Below are 24937 nucleotides of genomic sequence, written 5' to 3'. Positions count from 1 at the left end.
ATTTCTTTTTTCCTTAAATCGTACCTTCATGAAATGTCCCTGGTTTTAATTAGGAATTTACCATTTTAAAATGCATGTCAAGTTGTGGAGGTTCAAGTTTCTTTTCAGAGTTATCGTGGGTTTTGTTTGCTTCTTGCTTTTTAGAGTTAAGATTGGATAATACTTTAGAGAAAAACACATTATACTCATGGTAAAAATGTAATGCAGTGTAGGCTGTTCGCATAGTCTTTCCATTAGACCCTGGAATGAGTGCCTTCCACTATAATGAGCTTTGGAGGTAGAGTACCCAAATAGATTCTCTGGAACAGATCTGCTTGTGCTGGTGAAGCTACCAAAAATACATCCTTTCTCTAGTTGAGGCTGTCTTCTACCTCCAGAAACAATGAATGGATCCCATGGCTTGGGTAATATATAGGCTTAAAGCCTTAATGCAAACGTGAAGGTTTTTCTTTTAAGTACTGTCAGAGTCGCTCCTAATGGTTTGGTGCCTTGGAAGCAAATCTCAGTAAGTAACAGTCCTGGAAGATGACATTTAAGTGCCATGCCTCAGCATGAAGGCGCTACGGAAAAATAAATGCACCCTTGTTTAGTCTGAACTTTGCCTTGATTTTTTTCGAAACATTCTTAGAGTCACTTTGCTTCCTGCTTTCCTTTTTGCCTCCTTCCTAATCTCAGAAGATAACTTTGCCATGATAGTGAGAAAAAGTTGTTTCTGTAAACTGCCGGTTGTTTTGGATCACAATAACACAGCGACTTGAGTGAAATCAGCAACTTCAGCAGCTTAGCTTTTAAACAATTGCTAGAAATAACTAATAAAAATATTTTCATGCTAACTTTTCTGTGATTTCATTAATCTTAAACAGGATGCGTGTGTGAGTTTTAGAAAAATAAATTCAATTATATTCATGTTGGGTATCATGCATTTTCAACAGCTCCTACTGCACTTTACTCAGTAAACAGTGCTTGATGCAGTTTCTTAATCGGTGTAAAAATGTGATACTTAATAATTTGGAGTTGCTGGAGTTTGGGTAGGTTTTCTTAACTTATTTAAGATAAGGTAAAAACAAATCATTGTGTACGCAACTAAAGTATCTCCTGAACTATAAGCTAGCAGAAAGCTTTTGTTTTAAAAACTTCAACAATGGTCAAGGCTGCTTAAACTGTTGAGTACAGCAGTGTTTTGGCAGCACAAGGTGAAGTTGTCAGATGGGGAAGAAACTGATTTAGCTTGACTTTTCTACTTTTATTTCCTCGAGATAGTGGTATAACTGTCCTACAGGCAATGTTTTTGGAAGTGACATTGTTTCCTCTTTTTGTATTTATTTGCATATGGACTTGAAATGTTCAACATGTGCATTAGATTGTTAAGGAACACAAGGAAAATTATGATGATATTGGATTGCGTTTATTGCAATTTACATCTCTTCTAAAACCAAATGGTATTTCATGTGAGAAAGAGAAGAGGGCACTTCTGTAGTTCGACAAGATTCCCTTTTTCAAACATCTGAGGCCGTCCTCAGCCAAACAATGGAGCCGTAAGCTTCTCAGAGGAGGCTCCTGAGAACTCCTTGCTGAGCAGCCTAAATGGGGGGGTTCTTGTCAACTCATCCTTTACAGTGTTAGGATTTGCTGAAAGTGTTATAGAGTCCCTTGTGTATTTACTATTTTGAATTTCAGTTGAGTTTTGAGTGTTTCCAAAGTTGAGAGATTCCACAACTTCCCTGGGCAACTTGTTGCAGTGTTTCACCACCCTCATTGTGATAAAAATTTCTCTAATATCCTAAAAATAGGGGTTTGTATCTTTTTCCTGTCTTATATTTCAAAGTAGTAGTCTAACATAAATAGGAAATAATTACAGGCATGACCATCTTTATATTGTTTGAAATGTAAGCCAAAAGTTTTTTGTTTGAAAATAGTACTTATTACAGTGCCTGTTTATTCTTAAGTATACGTTTATTCCTTTATAACATGCACAATCTGTTAGGTTTGTATGAAAGAGAGCCTGTAATATCTACCTTTGATTTGAAGCTGAAGATAGATCTTTTGCTATTGTGTTTTGCGTAGTTGAGGGGGTTTTTAAAAGTTTTTTAAAAAAAATAATTAACCTGGGAGGTTTACGATTTCCTATTTAAATACATTGGCATTCTTCTGTTTAATAGAAAATCCTAGTAAAAGAAGGGTACTCTTTTTTGTGAGCACTCTTTCTTGCAAAGGTTTGGGTTTCTCTTCTCCAAAGACTTTGGCTTTTGTAGCATTCTATCTTCAAGAGCATTTTCCCATGTTCTGAGGTTTATTTAAATTACTGTGTGGAATGTCTGATGATTTGATTTATTGAGAAAAGTGGGATATGCAGATTAATTTGATTTTATAGCAGAATGTATGATTTACAGCATTTATTCAAGATTCATAGGATCACTTCTAGTAGAAGAATATAGTTTCTGTAAATCTGTGGAAAAAGCATGGGAGGTTTGCAGAATCCCTTAACCTCTTGAACTTTCCCATGTCATCCTATGAACTCTGAATCTATGGCACTGTTCAAATCAGGAAATGTTTAAAAATGAAAAGCCAAAACCCTAAGCTGCTAGATTTTGTATACAGAACATCTGTGGTTCTTGCAGTTTAACAATCATCTTTGTCATGATAACATAAGCAGGCTATTGTTAGCGCTCATCTTTACTTTCTGTAAAGTAGCATATGATTTCAGTAGTTTGTTTTCTTGTTATTTCAGCTTTATGACAAAATAAACACAAAATCTTCACCACAAATCAGGAATCCCCCAAGTGATGCTGTACAGAGAGCCAAAGAGGTAATGGCTTTCAAATATATTTTTTACTTTGAAAGTTTGATTGTATTTAAAATGGAACAGTTTTTTCTTCATTAAGATACTGATATGTATTCTGGTTCATAATCTGAATTATTTCTGGAATTCTACCATTGCTTACTTAAGTTACATAACAAGTTGCATAAACTTGCAAAATTCCATTATGTCTGTAAGGATTATATATTACTCAGTTTCATCATTTAACCTTTCCTGCAACAATAGTGGTATTAGAAGGAATACTCCTGTTGGGTAAATGCAGTATCTTTCATGTTCAGTTTATTTATCTGCAGCAGAAGTTTCACATTTATATGACTTAGTCACAAAAAAAGATATATTTCTAGGTATCAGCTTTTTAAATTGAAAAACAAAGTTTATCATAGGTAGTTCTAAGAAGAGCAGACCTAAAAATGCAATGAAGGTGGCCCGTTAAGGTGAATGATAAATAGACACAGATGTTCTTAATTCTTATACCTGACAGATAGTATTTTATTTGTTTGTTTATTGCAAGTAGTAAAAAAAAAATAGTTGTATTATCTATTATCAGTATAAATAAGTACAGTTGTTGGGGGTAATGTCATAGGAAAACACTGTTTATAGTGCTATTAAAATAGAATGAACAGGAAGACTTTAAAACACTATTTAATAACTGAAGTCACACTGATAGACACCCTGAAGTCCTATTCTGCAAAATTTTCTGGCAGTTAATCCTTGGAGGTGCTTCCAGAACCAAAATACTCTGCTTTTGTTGTCCAAGTAGTTACATGTGAAAATAAAGGTGTAAGTATCAGGTTGCAGGCAACTGAGTTAAAGCTTATTTACTCCTTCCTCCTTCCCCCAATGATAAGCTGAAATATGACTCTGATTTTATAAAATCTGGAGCTTGGAGGTAGGGTAGCAGGTGGACCACCTACACTTGATGTCTTTGACAATTTAATTTGTGGAGAGAAGGTTTTATGAGTATTTTTAATTCTGCTTTTAAACTGATTGTTTTAATAAATTGAGACCATGTGTGAAAGTAGCAATTGGTGGTGGTGACGTGTGTCACCTATTAGCACTTCATTTCTGTCTCCATATATTTAGCTGTTGGAGGAATGCTGTCCATTGAAAAAAGAGCAACTGTTTCCTTCAAATTTCTGCTTTAATCTCTCTCAGAAAGAAAATTGAAATGAGGTATTAAATTCTCTTGAGGGGGTGGGGAGGGCACATTCTCCTAAGCCCTTCCCTATCAAAAAATATTCTTTTGTATAATTACTTGGAGGTATTCTGACAGACCAGTGAGGGTTTTCATTTGTTAGATTAATAGCTTTATTTAAAAGAAAGTTACTATGGGCATTTCTCCTGCTTATTTTGCAGGTATTGGAAGAAATTTCATGTTACCCAGAGAACAATGATGCAAAGGAGCTAAAGCGTATTTTAACACAACCTCATTTCATGGTAAGCAAATGCTACTCTTGTTGGTTTGGGGGGGGGGGGGGGGTTGATATTTTTTATATTAGAAAACTTAAGTTCAGTAAGTTCTACCTAAAATCTGCAAGTGATGAAACTGCGTACAATACAATAGGCCTATTAATAAATATTTCTAATGCGCTGATCTGGCAAAATAATTATTATTATTACTACTATTGGTCCCCATTACTGTGCTGAAAACTGTCAACAGTTTGGAGTAATCTAATTATGGAGCAGTTTCACTGTCTTTTTGCGGGGGCTGTGTTGCACATGGAAAGAAGAATGAATCCTTTTGGATGTCTGCAGGTAGAGCTGAGATCTTCCTTTTTTCCAAGGTCTTGTTAGGATAAAGGTGTGTGAATTCATTGCAGAATAAGTGTTTATTTATCGTTATTTTACAATAAATCGATAGCTTGTACAGTCTAGTGAATTTGTGTTACATATCAACTCCTTCTGTGTCTGTTTCACAAACCTGATTTGTGGGCAGTAATTGTCCTAAGTTCAGGGATGTGACTGCTTAATAGCTTGGTTCAAGTTACTGAAGTCCAGTCTTTTGAAACTGCTTAAAGGATTTCTTTTGTTTATGCTGTGGATGAAGTTCGTAAGTTCAGAAATAAAAGCATTTGCTTAAATCTGCTATACACTATTGTTGGTTTAAAATCGTGAATTTGACTTTCCCTAACACAAGGATTATATGCAGGGGGCTTTGTGGAATTGGCTTACCTGAAAGCTGAATTACTGTAAGTCTGAAGGATAAACCTAATTTCCAGGAAAGAGTGAGCTGAAACCAACCTCATATTCAGGTATAAGATGAAATCTGGATAGCTGCATGTCCCAGTGTGTTCTTTTGATGGCCACTGTAGCTTTGGGTGCATTTTTTTTAGTACTTTAAATCAGATCAGGAGTGTGTTTTTGAAATGAATCTCCTGATTGTCCCCTTACAATGCTTTGGCTGGTATCATGTAAGGGTCTTGGAGCATGCAAACTAGACTCCTTTCAGATAAAATTATACTCGAAGATATACGCCAGAAGCCAGTGTAATCCAGCAGCTGATGGGCATTCAGTCCACAGGGCAAGATGGAAGCTGGTCAGAAGTAAAAACTCCTGCAATGCATTCAGTGCGTACATCGGGTCCTCACTAACCCAATGGTTTTACTTGTTGATTCATTCCTATTTCATTGCACTAATTGCTAATGCAGACATTGGCTTTTTATGTTGTACTCAGCAACACACTGATATGTCATTGCCTGGAGATGATACCTATCCTGAAGTCTGTAACAAATCGGGTTCAATGTTTAACAGGAATACTTGCTTGAACAAAAAACAAGGTTCTGTTTCTGCTAGAACAGAAAACAAGGTGGAATGGTACTCAGCCATATTGTAAGAAAGATTTAAAAAAAAAAAAAAAAAAAAACAAAACCCAAGAACAATACTGTCTGGTACTCAGTCTGACGGCTCATTTGATTTACCTTTTTTGCATAATTACCACACAGTATTGCAAAAACATTAGGCACTGTGAAGAAAGAGCATTTTTTAAGTATATTTTCAGAGTAGGCATCAATAAAAATGATTGTGGCATATAAAAATTTCATGTATCAAATCAAGCAACAGGAAAAGTGAGTTGGAAATCATCTTTTATTGGTATCTATTTCCACCTGATATCCTCATAAATTTAAAACCATCTGTCAGGATTCTTTTGCTGCAATTCTATTAAAAGTATTTTTTTATAAAGAATAAGCTGCAATTCCTTAACAAATATTTTTGATGAGGAGTAATTTCAGTAAGTTAGTCTATGGCATCCCAAGCTAATTTGCTAGTTGATGGAGTCCCATCCCTTCTCCCCATGTTTCATCCTCTCCCTTGCAGTTGTTCTGAGGTTCATCTGACACTGCATTTCGGTATTGCACTGTGCTAAACTAGTAGAAAACTGCTTTAACAAAACAGTTATCCATTTAGCAAAAAGAATTGGGGACAACTGGAATGCTGCCAGAGCCAGAATGAGCAAGGGGACAGAAACACACAATCCGGGTTAGGGAGGAATGGCACAAACATGTAAAGCAGCAGTTAAATCAGCATATGTTGCTGTGGAACCATAAGTTTAGGGTGCAGATACCAAAGAGTCTTCAGATGTCAGAGGCAATCCCATCCTCTCCCATCATTCCTACTCCTGCTCCCAGATACACCTTTTATAAGGTAGCAGACCTTACGAAGTTATTCTTGTATATGTGGCATTCTGCCAGACTTTCCTTCAGAGGCAAAGCCTTTAAAATAGATACTATTAGGAAAGGAAATAACTGTATAAAACAATATTGTCAGCCTACACTCAATGTGTTTACCAAACATTGTACAGAGCAATGCTCTGGTTAGTAAGTTGCTGAGCTCTGATGCACTGAGACTGAAGCAATAAAAGTGTAATAAGTAGGATCATGTGCATTAACACCTGTATGATAACAGAGTATTTTACTATTATTTATATTATTACCTAATGTGTATGCCTAATCGGAAGACAATGGAGTATAGTCTGTCTCGTTTACTTAAACACAGTGTTAGTGGCTTAGACTATGTATAGGCCTTTACAGAACCAAAGCCAATAAAGTATGTGTTTGTAAGTACTCTTACTGGCACTGAGATCTTCAAGTTCAAAGTTTTTTGTTGTTTTAGATTTGTTTCACCCTTGCTTGCCTTATGGGTACAGGAATAAATTATGAATTTAGTCTGTACATGCTTAACATTTTAATTTAAAGAAACATGTGCAAATTTTGCATAAAGGTCTTTCAGCAGATAGTTAATTTAAGAATTCTTTAAAAGATTATCAAGTACCTCATTTGTTGTGTACAAATTTCAAGGAGCTTTTATTCCATTACACAACTTTGAGTAGTTTTTCAAATGTGCAGGTATTATCTGTAAAAGGTTCTATTATATATGTTTAGTATGTGGCAGGAATTGAAACATTTGCTGTACTAGGAGACTTAATTACATATTGAAGTTTCATCTATCATCATCTGCCTTCCTACGCTGTTCTTTGTAGACAATGATACTGCGATATAGTAGAAAGCAGTTGTTCTCACTAAACTTATTTTCAGCAGGATTATCATTTTCTGCAAAGGAAAAAGAAATGGGGGGGGGAATTAAATTATCAAAATTAACAGAAATGCATGAAAACAAGTATCTAAGTAAAGTCCAATAGCAGCCTTTATATTAAATGTTTTCAATGTTTAAATTGAGCTTGCTGTACTTTAATATCTGGTGTTTCTGAATTTGTGTTAATTTTTGTTAACACATTCAGAAGTCATCTAGTATAATTATGAACCTTTAAAAATGTTCAGATTACCATATTTTAACCTCCTACAAGGTGTATATTATTGCTGAAAATACAGGGTAAAGCAAGGCAAGTATTTGATGTGAAACAAATGTAAGGCCCTGAATTACATAAGAAATGTAATATTAAAGCGTGGAGAGTATAACAGATACAGGCAGGTGCATGAAGTTGAGTAAGTAGCTTTGAGCAGATTGAGCTGAAGGAAGCACAGAAGGTCATCCTACTCTGTTAAAGAGTGCTTGTGTGCAAAGCCAAGACCACGCTCACTCCTAGAATGGATGGGGTTTGTAACAGCCAGAGCTAAGGCATGACTGCACATGGCTGCTCTTATCTGGGACAAGTGCAAACAGTTTTCAGATACTAGAATGAGAATTAAACTGAATCTCTAAACCTAAGAGTTTGAGCTTAGTGGTTGACAAAATAAGATGAAAATGCAGATACAGGTTAGTATTTAACTAAAAACAGTATTTGTGTAGGTGGGCTTGAAACACTGGAAAAACAGGAGGGAATGTGGGCAGAGCATTGCTAATTTAGGGAATTCCGTTCCATCATTTTAATGCTGAATTCCCAACTATAGTTTGAAACTGATTTGAGGAAAGGGAATTTAAACTGTTTATGAAGTTGTCTTTTATAACATAGTACACTTTAGAAGTGCTACCTTGGGAACAAATTTAGGATTTTGTAGAGGCCATAAAAATCCCCTTGTAGGGATTTTTTTTATCACTTTTTTTCAGTTTAAGTTCTGCTTAAACATTTTAATTGAAGACTAAGACATTGCAGAGTCAGATTTCTCTGCCAAAAAAAATTCTCGATGGTCAATCTCAAGCCTTGCAGGATTGATGGATTTTGCAAGTTAAGAGCTATGAGCATTTAAATGAAAATTATCAAGATGTTAACTATAATATAGATTGACCTAACTGTGGTGGTGGCTGATGTCTCTACTATTGTAGAGATATTGTAAGAACTAGGCTTGATTTATCAATCCTTATCTGAAAGACCCGTCCATTTGGGTATAGAGGCAGGATCTATCTCTGATCCTTGATGAGTTACTATAGCAGTAGAACTAGCATGTTCACATATAAATTGTATTTAGCGTTTTGACAGAAGCAAGCTAGCTATAATATACTCCTTATTAAAAGTTGAATGCAAATGTGAAATGGACATGATATGGGGCTTTTTACAGTTATACAGGCTTCATGTCTTTGCCCTAGCTTAGAGTTCTTAATCAGTTGTTCTGCTTATCAAAGATATTTAAATACATTTAATCAATTATGTGTTGTACCATTCTTTGCATCAAGAAACAGAATAAAACCGATGAATTAGTATTTGAGCAATTTGTTGGTTTAGACTGTAATTTTTATCACGGATTTTGAACTCAATGTGGTTGTGCTGGGTCTGTGCTCTGGGGGAAGGGGAGAATATCGAAGTGGTGATGCTAGTAAACAACAAACAACAGTATTTCATTCTTTCAGTCAGTACCGATCCACAGTCGGTCTTTATTAGAATTAAATACCATGGGATCTGAATACCTTTCCATTTTACTAGGGTAATTATTATAGAATAGTTTGCTCAGAAAGATAGCTTCCTAATTCTGTGTCTAGGCACATAAATAAAGATGGCTTAATTCTGACACCTTGCAGGTGTCAAGAAGATAGGGGAGAGGGAAGCAGCATCATTCTCATTGAGGTATCTACAGTAGAAAATCAGGTTTACTCATGTAGATTTTAAAGGCTAGGTATGTGTGTATGCATTTGCAGTCTGCTGAAGTTTACCTTAGAATCCTTTAGGGGAAAAGTTTCTGTATAGAAAGTGAGGTACAAATATCTTGGATTTCCTTTAGTTTCTGAAAAGCTTCAAAAATACTTAAAGGAATGAGTGGGGGGCATCAGAGATGATGGAAGTCTGATATTTTGTTGCTATAATCTCCTCTAGGCCTTACTTCAAACTCATGATGTAGTGGCACATGAAGTTTACAGTGATGAAGCGCTGAGAGTTACACCTCCTCCCACCTCTCCATACTTAAACGGAGATTCTCCAGAAAGCGCCAACGGTGACATGGACATGGAGAATGTAACACGAGTTCGACTGGTGCAGTTCCAGAAGAACACAGATGAACCAATGGTATGGAGGGAACCTCAGTATTTTTCTTGACTCTGTACCAGTATTATAATGATTTTAATGCCAGTTTCTGCACGTTGAAGTAGGGCTGCCAGTATAATTGGAATAGTTCAGCAGCCATTGTGGATACTTATCCTCCTGTGCACATCCTTAACTTAAAATGCTATGTGTGCATTCATGCTACTGCTGTACCACTAGAGCTTTTTTTGTTTAAAAATGACCTTGTAGCATTTATAGCAGATTAGGCTTTAAACCAAACTGGACACTTTGCACCTCAATACAAAATTACATTTTTAATAAACCAGAATCTTATATGCTCATATATTAAAGTATTGCATCTTCACTTATAAATAGTATCTATTTTCATTGCTCATATTTAAGTGAGTGGCAAAGGTTTTATTTTAACCTTAAAATTTATACTCTACCTTCAAGCTTTTAGGAGAAGTGACTGTTCTTAACCACTCAAGAATCACACTGCTTAATGTTTTATTTTAAAAATATAAACATTTCCTTTTTCTAGGGAATCACTTTAAAAATGAATGAGCTGAACCATTGCATTGTGGCAAGAATTATGCATGGAGGAATGATTCACCGGCAAGGTAATCATGTGTCATGAATAGTTTTGTCTCCAAACACAATTATTTAGACCATTTTGTACAAACTGTGTGATGGTACATACTCCTCATTTTGATTGCTACTATTCCATAGTAGTGTACCTCTGTATTTGGATGAAGTCCTGTTAACTGCCTTTGTTATCTTCCAGTTGCAGATGTCTGCCAGCGTTTTGAGATGAGAGCCCACGATATTTCATTTAAGCCTTAATTAGGGTAATGGGAGTATAGCTCAGTAAGAGATTGAAATGCCAATAATTTCTGGAGCAGTACTTATTTAAGCCACTGTTTAAAAATGAAAATCCTTAGACCAGTTACAGTACTTTTCCTTGCAAAAAGGAAAGAGCTTTGTTCAACAAAAAAATTAAATTTCTCCATGTATTTTCACACAGTTCTTGAGGATCTTTGTACTTTTGATGTTGAGGGTCATAAAAATCATTTTTGAAATAAATATATTTCTTGTGCCTAGAACTTGAATTTTTATTTTCAGTTTTCACTACTACAAACCTGCAAACCCTGCAAACATGCATCTTTTATCTCCAGTCTACTCCTTTTTTCCATTTTGTGTGTCCAGATCAGGTGTCAAAAAATAGCTGGGCTTTGTCCTACTTTAAACAGATGAACTTCCCTGCTAGGTTGTTAGCTGCAAGTTTGGATTGCACCCTTAAAAGGATTACTTTAGTTTTTCCAGTTTGCTATCTTTTTCTTTTGATGAGCACAAAAATTTTCATCATTTGTCAGACCAAAGTTCCTTCTAGCCTACTGTTCTATTTCAAAGGAAGCTAGGAACAGGTAATTAGGAAGACAAAACATAAAACAGGGAAAGGGTACAGTGATCTTTCCCTGATATATTCAATTTATCTCCTCAATATGGTCAAACCTGTCAAGAAGCAGGAAAGAGAGAACTTTTCATACAAGCAAAGACGCAGTTCATACAGACTTTTATGTTCCTTTAGAGGACCCTCTGAATTGAAATCTATTTGGCTTCTAAAAGTGAATTTAAAAGGAGGTTGCTCTAAGATTCACAGGAAGAAGGTTTTCTTCCAACTGTTCATAGGTAGTGGTGATCCTCTGCAGACTATTGTTTCATGTGAGTGTGCCACAATGGGGGTAATAAAACTTTTAAAACCTGTTACAACTTCATCTAACTAAGGTAGCTCTTCTACACATACGTTTAGTTTGAAAATGAACTATACTTCAGTGTTTTTGTAGTACTGTTTTGGGGGGGGGTTTTAATGTTTCTAATTTTGTTAGTGCTCTAGATGCCTCCTAGCTTCACTGCTTCATTCAACATATCTGTATTTAGAATATTTTTACTGAATAGAACAACGTGACTGTAAGTTAACAGTGACCTCGAGCACAATGTGTCTTTGAATCCTATTGACAGGGTCTGTGGCTTTTATTTGATGGGGGGGGGGGGGGTATGTTGTTGTTTCTGCTGTCTCCTCTTGCTATATGGAAAACTGCCAGGCAATAACAGCAATGACTAGATAATAGATCTACTGGGAGGGTTACAGGAAATGTGTAATTTCAGGTCTAGCAATATTAAGTAGAAACTGCACAATTCCCAATCACGAAATAGAAGCTGCTGTGAAGTCTGCCTCCTGTCTCTATGCCAGCTGTATCTAGTCCTGCTGATTATAGTTGTCCTTTCTCAAAAGGTGGGGGAGTTGAAGTGGGAAGATAGGCTTGTAAAGATGCTATCTGCTTGCACCTTCCAGAGGATTCAGCTCAATGAAAATGAAACACCAGTTTCAGTCATTAAAAATTGTCTTTTTGTTGACTTGTCTGCTTTTTTAGGATAAGTAAATGAACGGTATCTTAGATCTCAGGCTTTTAATTATGTCTTGGCTTTCCCCTTTGTGACTGTGCCTTAACTTAGCTCAGTTGTCCATTCACTTTTTACCTGTGGATTCTGTTTAGACTACTCATACTGTAAATATTATTTTCAGAGGATCTGCATATAGCCTGAGTTCTCAGCAGCTGTCAGTATCTTAACCCATGGGGTTTTTGCTGCTGACTGGTTTTGGGGCATACACACTTAAAGGTGAATTCATTCTTAAGATGCGTTTTAGAAGAGGGACCAATATGGCATTTAAAAATATTTCCAAAGAAGAGAGAGGACTTATTGGCAGCTCATTTAACTTCACCAGAAAAACAGCAGTTGTACATTGTCTATGCTACATTGTCGAAGTGACTTAATGTAAAACTCACACCAATTTTTGAAACACTGATACCCCGATAAGGTTTATTCAGTTCTAACAAAATGTATGTGATGACTTGGTGAAAATATGATTTTACGTTCGCAGCCTTTCACTTTCCAAGCTACAGGATTTTCTTTTAGCTACAAAACATGTTTCCGAATAGGGACTCAAAGAATTTGTTCTGTCTTCTTCCTAATAGGGTAGGATTTCTCATACCTCTGTGCAGAGCAAGAGCACACACTTCCTAAAACTGTCGTCACTCTGCCTTGCAAAGACAAAGAAGGAAAAAATTTACTCCAGAAATACATCAATTCTTTGTTATTACAGATGTGTTACACATCAATAAGTCATGAATAGCTTAAGTTCTAAATAAACACTGCACTGTCAATAGAAAAGGAAGCAAAAGCAACCAAAATTAGATGCTTAAGCTTAGGTATCATGGGAGCTACAAATGGTACGGAAGACTCATTATTCAAAGATGTCGAGAATACTCTTTTCCAACAAGAATATTTAGAAAGATTAAAAAGTTTCTGCAAATAATAAAAGCCTCTTCCCTCAGATTGAAAACGTCTTCCTGTGGTTTATCAGTGCATCCACCCCTCAAAACAGAATGACCATCTACTGCTAAATGTCTATGCTTTATTCTCATCTTTTATGTGTACTGCTCCATTCCGGGCATGAACAGAAAAATATTCGCTTCTGTCAGAGTAACAGAAATGGGAAGAAGAGGGGATTTTATTTAAGTGCACTATTGAAATGATTTGATACAGGGATATTACTGAGTCTGATTCTCATTCTAATATTTAATTCCATCAGATTTATATTTTGAATAATGCCAAAGAATCTTTATACTATTCCAGGGCATATGCTCTTTCTGATTCAGTATTATTGTTTAATAACAATTACACTCCAAACACAATTTAATCTTGGCATGATACAGTCAACACAGAGCCTCATTTTTTTTAGAATTTTTTTTTAAGAATTGGGTATTGAATGCCTTCCTGAGAAAGTCTGCCAAAACTGAACTTTCAAAGTGTTTCACTAGAGATTCAGTCATTAATATTCTAGATGTGAACTAGATTAATTTGAAATTCAGATGCAGGACTGTTGCATTCACATTCAGTAAACTATTAATTGTGATAATTTTTCCACTGAAGTGTGGAAGAAGAACTGCCATGAGTCCTCTTTTATAATTTCACTGTCAGCAGATCAGCTTCTGTAGAATTGTTTGGAGCATTTAATGTGACTGAAGGACTTACTCTTGAGAGTACTGAAAGTTTTTGCAAACTTTGGGCTCTCTCCTGTAGCACTGCCAAGTGAGCTTCAGTTTCACAGAAGAGAGCCCAAAGGGACTCATAGCAACAGAGCTTTTCAGGATTCTTCTCCTTGGTTCAGTCTGTGCTTGTGTTTAGCAGGCACACAGTTTGATTTTCCTACATTTGTCCAGCTGAAAGTTTTGCTTGCATGGTATTCTTTGGAAAAACTGACTATTTTGGTTCAGGAAAAGAATGTTAAGGATTTTCCAGGGTTCTAGTTGATTGACTTTTTTCAGGTAGTTTTCCATACATGTGTTTTAGTTTAGCAAATGTTTGACAGTTGCTAGTTTTCTAAGTAAGATTAATAATATTAGGTACAGTAATTGTATTAGGTACAGCATTTTGAAAAGGATACTTGCACAAATTATTTAAATCATATAGCAGAAAGAAGTATATGTGAAGTAAATGGTCTTGTCATATTTCATTATACATGAAAAACATCTTCTGACTAATAATAAACCATGGAAGTTTTTTTGAAGAACTGCTAGAGAATTAGGTGGGCTTGAGCTACTCAAGTCAGAAATTATCATCCAAAAAGAGCCTCCTAGGTTGCTTCTAATCCTGAAGATAATTAATTAATTTGCTGCCTCCTCCCTGTTGAGCTTTTGTAGTCTTAGAGCTGTGTTGTAGCATGCCATTCCCATCCCAGCTTCAGCAGGTCAGTTTTTGACTTGCCTAAGCTAAGTAGATAATTTGGTTCATCATCTGACATTGTAGGTAGTCACACCAATCATTACATTCAAGCTGAAGTCAAGTGTACATACAGAAAATGCATACTGTAACTATAGCAAATCAAAATCAGAGAAATGAAAAAATACAGCAGTCTGACATAAAATTAAGACTGTGTCGAGAAGCCAAACTGCATTAAGTAGTCATCTGATAAAATACTGCTTGAATATCTCTGTTGAATGTTTCCAGCTGACTAGTTGCAGGTGACTTTCTTTTCAATGTGTGGGGTTTTTGCAGTGTCCTTGTAAGGGACTGATGTTTTCCCCATGTACTTTATAGGGTGCCCAGGAGTCTCATGCTGGTGTATTGACTGCACTCTGAAAGACAGATTCGTGATCTTTGGTAGCTAATACATAGCTACCAAAGTCCTTTTCTGAATCTAGCCAAAAAACTGATTTTAATGTTGTTTCATATTTGTGCCTTTGTATGAATATTAGTACTGTCTTACAATTATCTCAAGTTGTAAAAACATGTTTGAGGTGATTGTGTATTTTGTTAAATCCACAGGTACACTACATGTAGGGGATGAAATCCGAGAAATAAATGGAATCAGTGTGGCAAATCAAACTGTAGAACAACTACAAAAAATGCTTGTAAGTGCATGAAATCTTTTTCATGTTCTTTATAAAAATGCCTGTCTTATTTTGACAACTTTTATGTAATTGCATTGTGACTTCCCCTTTTTCTTCTATTCTTGATAGCCAACATGTGCAAGTAACACAAAGTCTTCCTGTGTTCAGCTGTTAAAGCCTTCTACAGGCTCTCCCCTGTTTTTTAGTAGTGGCTTTTTTGCACCTTATACCCAGGAATGGTAAAAGGCACCTCCAGGTGTCATTTTATTTATTCCATTTAGTCCCACAGAAAAGATCATTGACACCCAGCCATTCCTGACAGATGTATGTCTGACCAGCTCTTAAAAAAACTTGAGTAATGGAGGTTCCCCAAACTCTTCAGGCAGTTGACTTTAGTGAATAACTCTTCTATGCTTTAGAAAGTTTTTTCTAATGTCTGACTATCCTTTGTTGAAATGCAGGAGTTTCTTCTCTTGTCTCTAGTGGACATAACAGAAAAAATACCACTTTCCTGCTGTTACTTATCCCAAGTTAGTCTATAAAGATCATGCCCGTATTTTAAATCTTCAGTCTACACCAAGTGTAGTCACTGAGTATACTGTGAGAGAAAAGAAACTTTTCTTGACTGTTGGTATAATTGCTACACAAATACAAAGACAATAAATCATACAACCATTCAGGTTGGAAGTAACATCAGGAGGTCTCCAGTCCAGTCTCCTGCACAAAGCAGGGTCAATGTTGAATGCAGCCCGGGTTGCTCAGGGCTTTGTCTGGTTAAGCCTTGAAAAAATCCAAGGACAGAGATTTGACAGGACAGGTGCCTCTTTGGGCAACCTGTTCCATACTTAATTATCATCATAGGGAAAAACGTGTTCCTTAAATGTATCTGTGAATATGCTTTTGCTATTTAACATGTATGATGAAAGGGAAGAAAATGCCACTTTAGTAGCAAAGAGTCTGTGGATCACAAGAATATAGCTACAAAGAAAAGACTGATATGGAGGAAACCTACACATCTCTGAATCTCTCACCTTAAAATACAGCTGTAGGTTCTAGGCATTCGAAAACTGGTCAGGCGAACAAACTGATTATATATGTTTATATTTTAGATTAATGAGAGATGATTTAAATGTTTTTTTATAAGTGAAATGACAAATTAGCTGTAGCATTTTAGATTTCTGAATATTTACTTTAGGAAAACATACTGCTGCTCTCAAGCTATGATGCGTTCCTTTCAAGCGTTAGTGATTTGGTGGTTTTATCTTCAGTGTCTTAGTCTTTAAAGAAGTGCTTCTCTTTTTCCAGAGGGAAATGCGTGGAAGTATTACCTTTAAGATTGTGCCAAGTTATCGCACGCAATCTTCATCCTGTGAGGTAATGAGTTTAATGAACTGTCCCATTTCTTCCTCAGTCCTGTAACTAACTGCCTGCTGATGGCTGAATGTTACTGCTTTCTGGGAAATTGTTTCTGCCTGTCCTGTTAGATCACGCACACCAATTTTACAACAAAGATAACGGAACATGAGTAGGTCCCACCTACCTACTCAGCCCTGCCTTCATATTCATCTCATCAGCACCTTAACTAACTCTTTACAGCCTATTAAAAAAAAAAAAAATAGGAAAGGGGATCCTCAACTCCTGCATTTAGGAAGCCCCTTTAAAAAAAATTGCAATTTAAACGCATTCTCCAGGAAGTCTATTAAAGTTCCTAAGCTGAGGAACAATCATCCTTTTTTTAGGCATTAAACATTATTTTACTGCTTTGGGCTGTTAAGGGTTAATTGAAGAATCTGTTTCTGTATAACCCTGTTGAGGTAAATTTGTGATGGTTGTCTGTAACAGTTACATGTGGCTTAATATTATGTTTCCATGAAAAAATGGTATTTGTCATTACAGAAGAAAAACAGATTTGGAGTTAGTTTTTGTGGAACTAGAAACTTGGTATTATGGTTTTTGCACAGTAATGTTTAATTCCCTTCTGCTCACAAAATTATGTTCCAGACTGCAACTGAAGGGAATTAAATTCTAGAAAATGGCTACTTGAGAGATACTGTTCCAATTTAAGCATACAGATGGCATATGCACTATGTAGATGATGCCAGTCTTTCTGTGCCACATGCTTAACTGCGCAAACAGTTCCCAAATTAGAATTCCAAGAGTGAAATCACAATCCCTGTTGAAGTCAAGCACCTTATCTCAATTAGAGCTGTGATTTCACCCTAATTGTTTTTGTGTCTCAGCAGATGCTAGAACACACAGAAACTGCTATTGTGATTGCCAAAACAATCTGTTTGCAAGAAAAAAATTACTGCTTTTTGGTTGCCTTCTGTAGTTCTAATAGAAGTCAACAAGAACTAAAAGGTTTTAGAGGTAGAAGGTTTGACAAATTTTCACCTATGAGGCCAATTTTCTTAAAAGGTATAAATATGAAAGCAAAAGTTCTTTACGAAATGCAAAGGCTTTAAAAAAAAAAACCCTCAGATAGAAATTCTAGAGTGTGCTGACGAATTTATGTATTGACTTCTGTGCTGTAAACAGCAGTAATAATAAAAGACATCTCACTTTCCAATATTAAAATACAGAAACTGGTGAAATTATAGACCGGCTGAAAAGATGATTATCTGAAAAAAATAATTCAGCATACAGCTTTAAATTAATACCATTAGGTGTCATTTTAGTAGTAGCAGGTCATCTCTTTTCCTTAGCTTTGTGCCCTTAGGTTCTTCTTGACTATTTATTTCACAGAAGAGAGGAAGATGGACTCTTACCTTCCTTTGGAAAAAACAGTAAAACTAGAAATGTGTGATCAAAGACAAAGGAAAAAACATAAGCACGTCTATCATACTTTGTGGTATTTAGCATTCATTCAATCAGACATGGCTGAGTCTATTCCACCTGCTTGGCCACACTATGACTTTGGGTAGATTTTCAACTGTTACAAGTGTACACAAAAAGCCAACATTTTTAAATCATCCTATTAAAGCATCACTAGTCCTTTGGTACAGAGAGGATTTTTTTCACAGAATTTTTCTGGATTGTGATTCAGATGATGAATCAAATTCTTAACCATTGATAAAGGCTAAAAATGAATGTTGAATGACATTACTAAGACACAGAAAGCTTGCTTCTCATGCTCTCTAGCAGGATAAATTCAGAGATTGGGTCTTCACTAGTATAATCTTACTAGTTAAGGTATTTTTTGGCAGTACTTTAGTATAAATTTATGTTTGGTTCCCCCCCTCCCTTCAGTCATGGACTGGTGCTCACATAGTATAGTTTTACCAAAGAGGAATATAAAACAGAATCAATAACTGGGTTTTTTCAGAGGCTCCTACCATGATTGCATCATTGGATTGCAAAGCATCTTGTTAAATAAGAAAAACTAAATGTTAGTAGCACCAGAGGTGATCTGCCTTTTACATAGAATCTGTCTATTTGGCTTTATATACAAAGGTGAGGGGGGGCGCAGGATGTTTGGGGTTTTTTTATAACTGAGATTTGCATTTTTTGCCATATTTTTCTTCTTTTGTAGGCATTTAAGAGAAGTGGTGTAGTGGTGGTGTTCTAAATATTTTGCATGTATAGGGAAGTCTTGTCCCTGTAGTAAGTAATGGTATTTCAGTATCACTAGGCAGTTTCCAAAACCTCAGCTGAATAATTTACAGTTTCTTAGGGATTTGTGGCTTTTCCTGCACCCATGCCTTCTATTCAGTTACCAGACCTTCTATTTTGTGGAGTAGACTTTGCTTGAAAACATAATACTTATGAATACCCTTGTATAAAAATCTGATCAGCTGATCTACTGTGAGATGACCTGTTTAGTCATTGTTGTGGCAAATGGCCTGAGTTACTCAGAGATCTAGATAACAGTGCCCAGGATGTTGTGTTTTCCGCTTCAGATACCCAGGAAGTTACAGACTTATATAAATATGAACTTAAGTAATTATTGCAACACATTCTTCTTATGGCTGATGACTGCATATGCTGTTTATATGTTTCAGCTTTATCCAACTGAGTAAGCATTTTGCTCTAGCTACATTTGCATTCTTACTTTGTACTGACAAAACACTCCGAGTAACTTTTTATAGTGTCAGATATGTGAGAATGGTAAGGGAAGTACTTTTTTTTTTTTAACAAAAAAAAATTCCTTATAAACATCCTTTATGTTTCAGATTGTCTTCCTGAAACACTTAAGCTGTTTCATTAAGAAGAAAAGCCCTTATATATATGAAGTTTTAAAAATCTGGTGGTAATCACCATGGATTTTTTTCCTTTAGTCTTGCAATGTTTCCACTAGTGCTCAGACTATAATACTTTTTATAGTCTTAAACCTTTTTTGCATTTGTATTAAAAATACTGCCAGAAAGGTTCCTTGAGCAAGACTGAAATTGAAATGTATTTTCAGGTTTTTGGAGTCTCTCTTTTTTGTGTGTGTGTGTGGATCTGGCAACAGTGTCATTAATCTGGCTGTTCTTGTCAGTATGTAATTTGTTCAGGCCACATGTAGTAGACATAATTGACTTCTGCTATAGGATTGCATCTCAAATGCATTGATTTATCATTCATAATCCACACCTAAGAAGAAAGAATCAACAGGAAACTAGTTTTGCCATCATCTGGAAATAATTGTGATTGTTTCCTCTAAGGCTTCAGCTGTGGTGCTTCAACTGAAGAGCAAGGATCCAAAACACTTCTGTTTTGTCATTTGGCTTGGGCCTAGACAAGGTTGGGAAGTCAAGATAGTTGAGTTATGCTGAAATATGATGATAACACTTCTACACTACTCAGAATCATTGGATCCTCCAAGTGTTTTTCTGCTCTTATCGCTGGAAGAACTAAGCCTTTTCTGATTTACTGGAGAAACAAACTTACAACCAAAGCTGAAGTTTTCCGGTCCAGTTTTAAGCAGTCCTAGCATTCTACAAGGATCTCTTTACTCATTGATTTGTCTCATTAGACTGTGCATAATAGTTTTTCTCTTAACTTTTGAGTCTGATATTTTTGGAAAGAAAGACCAGGTCCCTAGGAAATAATGAATCTAAATGCCTTTGAAATTGTGGCTGAACTGCCTGACTATTTAAAAATTGTACATATGCCTCTTGACTAGCTTCATAGATTAATTTCTTACAGTTAGTACTGAAATCACCAATAGCACTGAAAATGTGTATTTTCCTCAGTATGTTATGATGAACATTTGCTTTGAGTAATATGCTGTCTTCTGTTGAGAATTGTTGGAGGAATACAAATCAAAACATTTTCAAACCAAGAAAATTTCCCTCAAAGGGAGAAGCCTTCAAGAGAGTCCGGAAATAGTGGCATTCTCCAAGTTACTCTAAACTTGTTTTTCTCCAAATTACTTGGGTGCTTGCATCACTTTTCAAAGCTTTCCCTTGCTAAACCATCACTGACTAGCAGATCATAACAAACTAGGTTTAAAAAAAAAAAAAAGGTAAAATTAATTTTTCACCTCTTCTTGAAAGTGAGAAAATGCCGGAGACAGAATTGCAGAGCAAGCGGAAAATCTCTTTATAAAAGAAGGAAGTCACTGATTTTTTGGAAAAAAGTATCTCCTAGCTGCTAATGGATTAAGGTGATGCTGATAACCCCGTACACAAAAAAAAGGAAAAACAGTTCCTTTAGGCTTTTCTTTTTTCTTTTTTTTTTTCAGTAATTAATATCGTATTTGGTCTCATTTGAACATTTTAAACTTGTTATGCTGGAGTGATTTTGTAAATAGAATTAGAGCTGATTTCCCCCAGTCTGTTACATGTTGCAAATGAGTATTTTGTTCTTATGCATGTAGCAGAAGTATATAGACCTACATATTTTGAACCACAATGGTTTTACAGCCATAATATTGTCGGATCTGTCCTCAACTGTGTTAAAATCAAAGCAAGCAGCTAGATAGCTACATATGGAACTTTCTGTGAAATCATATCTAATGAGTCCACAAAAAAGTGCAGAAGTTCTACATGAGTTCATTGCACATCAAGCGTATAGGCAGCAAGAGGGATAAAGTATTGCCTGTCATTTTAACTTTTTTTGATGCTTTAAAATAGCTATGAGTGCTATCACATAATTAGTATAGGTTTGAGGATATTAGTAGAGGACCTTTACCTGATTAATGTTGCATGAAGAGTTTAGCTCCCATTCTGGTTTTTAATTTGTTCACAAAGGGCCCTTGTATTGGTAAAATGTGACAGGGATAACTGTTTTCTTTGAAAACTGTTTTAGCCCTTTTTTTCTGCTATCCTTGACATTATGCAAAATTACCAGACGTTCCTACATTGACCTTTGGCATGGAATATTATATTCCAAAATTCCTCTGGGGGTAAAGGGGTTTGGTTTTTGGGTTTGTTTTTTTTTTCCCCCCACAACATATAAGTGAATTATTTTATTTCCTGAAGAGGTGGCTCAATTATCTGATCTTATGGAATTAAGTGCTATACAGTCAAAATGGCATGTGAAAAAGATTGCTCTACAAGGGACTTCCTTGCCTTTGCAAAACCCAGTCAGAAATTCCTATTATCCTTTCTGTAGAATTTCCCGGTACGCACCCTGCATCTGCTGTCTCCTCACTAAAGTGTAGGACCACACTGGTAGTCTGAGGCAAGAGAGGTGGCTTTTTTGAAGTGATATATTTTGGCAAGGTTTAATACTTTTAAGCCCATAAGAATGTTGGAGGAAAAAAACCTCAGTGTGCTGTAAACTGGATGAAGAGGGAGAGTGTCCACCTTCCTTCTCAGGTGTTAGCTTCCGTGTCTTTGAGGCACTGCGGAGAGATGCATCTTACAGAGTACAAACCAATCAACACTGACCACCACCACATAGCTGAAAAAAGATTTGGAAGCACCTTTAAAATGGAATTATGTGCCTTATTCTCTTCAAAGTATTATTCAGCACATAACTTTCAGGTAATTGCCTTTAACAAAGACACCAGTATGACTAACGGCCTTTAGCATTGTCAGCCACATGAGATCTAAGAGACCCCAGATACTCAGTAATTAAAAAGCTGTTTGATTGCTAAGGCAATGTAAAAATAGTTATTACCTAGGATACATCAAAAAGTCAAACCTGAATCTTAGACTGTGGAAAAACTTTTCAGATTTACAGAGTTTGTAGTGTGGAAACTTTCACAGATGAAGCAGCTAAGCAAATGGTTATAAGGCTGTGGATGTAACTGTTCTTTTAAATATATCTGTGTTCCTGTGATAGTGTTGTGTTGTTAATGAACCTTGTGTCTTATTTCAGAGAGATTCCCCCTCTACATCCAGACAGTCCCCAGCTAATGGTCATAGCAGCACTAACAATTCTGTTTCGGTAAGATTTCCAGTTCCACACAGAGAAAGTGTGAAAGTTTTGTTGGTGCTCATCTGCCATTACTGTTATACTTATCGTGTGGTCAGTGGAAAATTTTGTCCTGCTGATAGAACCAAAGTTATTACATATGTAACTCCCCGTTTTCTTTTTTTAAGATTTTTTTCCAACATATTCTTCTCATTAAAAGCCATGCACTGAATTAAATGTTAATAACTGTAATGTGACACTTCAGTCATCCTTAAATCATTGTTAGCAGTTTCCTCAAAAGTAAGCAAAGGATTAAAGTGGAAGTTGTATTTCTATCCTGAACTTTCGAAGCAGTGTTTGAAGAAAGAATAACTGTGCAGTTGGTATTTCAAGACATTTTAGACTCTTTTAAGTTTTGTGTTTTGAGAGACCTCTGGAACGTGTACTGGTTTCCGCTATCTGAGTTAACGAATTGGTGTGCCCTCTGCTGTTGTGGTACGTGCACATACTTTGTGAAATATGAGCCTTGCCTGGATATGAAAAGCAAAAGGAAGTGGCTTTAAACTGCACTACAAACCAAGCTATTATCATCACATCTTTAACACAAAGTACTTCTGTTTCGTATGTATTCAGGTAGAAAGGTGCTGTTGATCTCCTGTTTTTTCTAAAGTATAGTAATGTTAAAATTTGTGGTGTTTATCATTTGTCATCGTTTGGACCAATGTAGTAACTGTACACGCAAGTTCCTTCAGTAAGAGTGCTGTCAATATCATGAGTTCATGGGACTAGCTAAAAAAAAAAAAAAAGAAAGAAAAACAAAACTCACTAACTATTCCTTTAACTATTAAAAAAATTACAACTTAGAAATTATTTGCCACAAGGTAAACTGCTTATTAATTAATACAATGAGAAATAATTGTGTGAATGAAAATTTTAAGAAATTTTTGTGAATTAAATTGAATTTGTAACATGATTAGTAGTTATAATCTTATTCCTCAGCACGATTAATTGCATTATATATTTTTAATAATAGATTTTTTAATATTTATAATAGCTATCCTTCTCTATTAAAAACAAGACTAAGTATTAAGTGGAAAAAGTGTTCACATAAAGAGCCTCTTTCACTTGACAGTGCTTTTGTGTTGAAGATGCTGAATTATTTATTAAAAAGCACATTCTCTATCTGCTTAAACTTTTGACCTGCTTTCTTCAGCTTGCTGCTAAACAGCCTGGGTTTGATTTTTCCTTAAGAAAAAAAATATTTCTAAACATGGGTCAACGCTTTATACTTTTGTCTGACTTACCATTTTACTGTAATGTAGTATGAATCACTAACAAATGGTGTTGTATACCCTTAAAAAGTAAAATGAAAATTTCTTCTCCTGGGTTGACTTTATTCTGCAGGACTTGCCATCGACAACACAACCAAAAGGACGACAGGTGAATAGATATCCTCCATGGGAATTTTTGTAAACTTAGCTGCTAGTGAACATCCCTGCTTATCTTTTCCCCCCTCATATTCTGTATGTGCTGGACTAAAACATTTAAGCTTGGAAAATTTGTTCCATTTATTTCAATTTTCTTTTTAACTCATTTGTTTGTGGCTAATTCAAAATAGCTTTTTTTTTTATGTGTCCATATGTGTGAGAGTTACAAAGTCATTGTAAATTTAACTGGAGATGTTGTTTTAGTTCAGAATGCGTTAATAGACTTACTGTTGTGCAGTGACCTGTGCAGATTTTCATCTTAGAGGAAACCTCGAATTTGTATTTTAGCTGAAATGGAGACTAGTAGGGCAAGTGTCTAATACTCTCCTCTAAAACATTGTACTGACAAAGATTCTAAAGCTTGAGTTGATCTATAACTTAATTATTAACAGTAACAAAGCTCTTCAAAGAAAAACATTAAGGTCAGTTTCTATTAAGGGTTGATAAGTCTGAAGATACCCTCTTAAATTTTCAGTCCTAAGGCCCAGATTCAGTAACCTCCCTTAACTTTGTTACCTTGACCTGATGGTAGTACATGTCATCAGGGAACAAAGAAAGATCTTCCCTCTCCAGACAATTCCAAGAAAGCCCTTAAAGGCTCTGCAGAGGTTTTCCTATGATTCCGTTTGCAATTTTAAGAATTAGGGTTTTTAACTGCAGCCTCCAAATCAACACATACCATCAAGTGATTTGTGATTCCTCTTCAGTAACTGCTCCATTTATATATAGCCCTTCCAGAATCTGCCTCTGAATCTTTAACCGTGGACTCAACCTCTTTCTCTACCAAGGGTTTTAATAATAACCCTTGCAGTTCCACTCAAAAGAGTCAATTAAGTCCATGATCTGTTGTCTTTGAAAATTTTTTTATACTACTGTCTGGTTAAGTTAGCTGGAACATCTATTACAAGAATGGATTGCTCTCACTTTGTTTCCTATTTTTAAAGCTTACAGCTATGTTTCTTTCAACTTTCTGTTGTCTTCTGAAGTTTGCAGCTGCCTGAATGTAATTCTGGAAGGGCTTCGTGAA

General features: G+C 35.7%; 1 protein-coding gene across 23 annotated transcripts in view; it reads left to right on the top strand.

Annotated features, from left to right (window-relative positions):
• The window catches only part of CASK (calcium/calmodulin dependent serine protein kinase), a 245745-nt gene that overhangs the window by 195874 nt on the left and 24934 nt on the right, over nucleotides 1-24937 (top strand). For 15 of the 23 annotated variants that reach the window (XR_008236412.1, XM_052795138.1, XM_052795130.1 and 12 more), the window contains 8 exons: nucleotides 2729-2806; nucleotides 4175-4255; nucleotides 9519-9707; nucleotides 10225-10303; nucleotides 15072-15157; nucleotides 16442-16510; nucleotides 22388-22456; nucleotides 23828-23863. Coding sequence is in view for 22 of the 23 variants with exons in the window: in XM_052795138.1 (XP_052651098.1) it covers nucleotides 2729-2806; nucleotides 4175-4255; nucleotides 9519-9707; nucleotides 10225-10303; nucleotides 15072-15157; nucleotides 16442-16510; nucleotides 22388-22456; nucleotides 23828-23863 (687 nt within the window). In the remaining variant the exon portion in view is untranslated. The remainder of the gene's footprint in view (nucleotides 1-2728; nucleotides 2807-4174; nucleotides 4256-9518; nucleotides 9708-10224; nucleotides 10304-15071; nucleotides 15158-16441; nucleotides 16511-22387; nucleotides 22457-23827; nucleotides 23864-24937) is intronic. The other 8 variants (XM_052795146.1, XM_052795141.1, XM_052795147.1 and 5 more) reach the window with 3 other exon arrangements.

The sequence above is a fragment of the Harpia harpyja genome, chromosome 8 (genome assembly GCF_026419915.1).
Source record: "Harpia harpyja isolate bHarHar1 chromosome 8, bHarHar1 primary haplotype, whole genome shotgun sequence".
Taxonomy (NCBI): domain Eukaryota; kingdom Metazoa; phylum Chordata; class Aves; order Accipitriformes; family Accipitridae; genus Harpia; species Harpia harpyja.
This window is presented reverse-complemented; position numbering and strand designations above follow the sequence as displayed.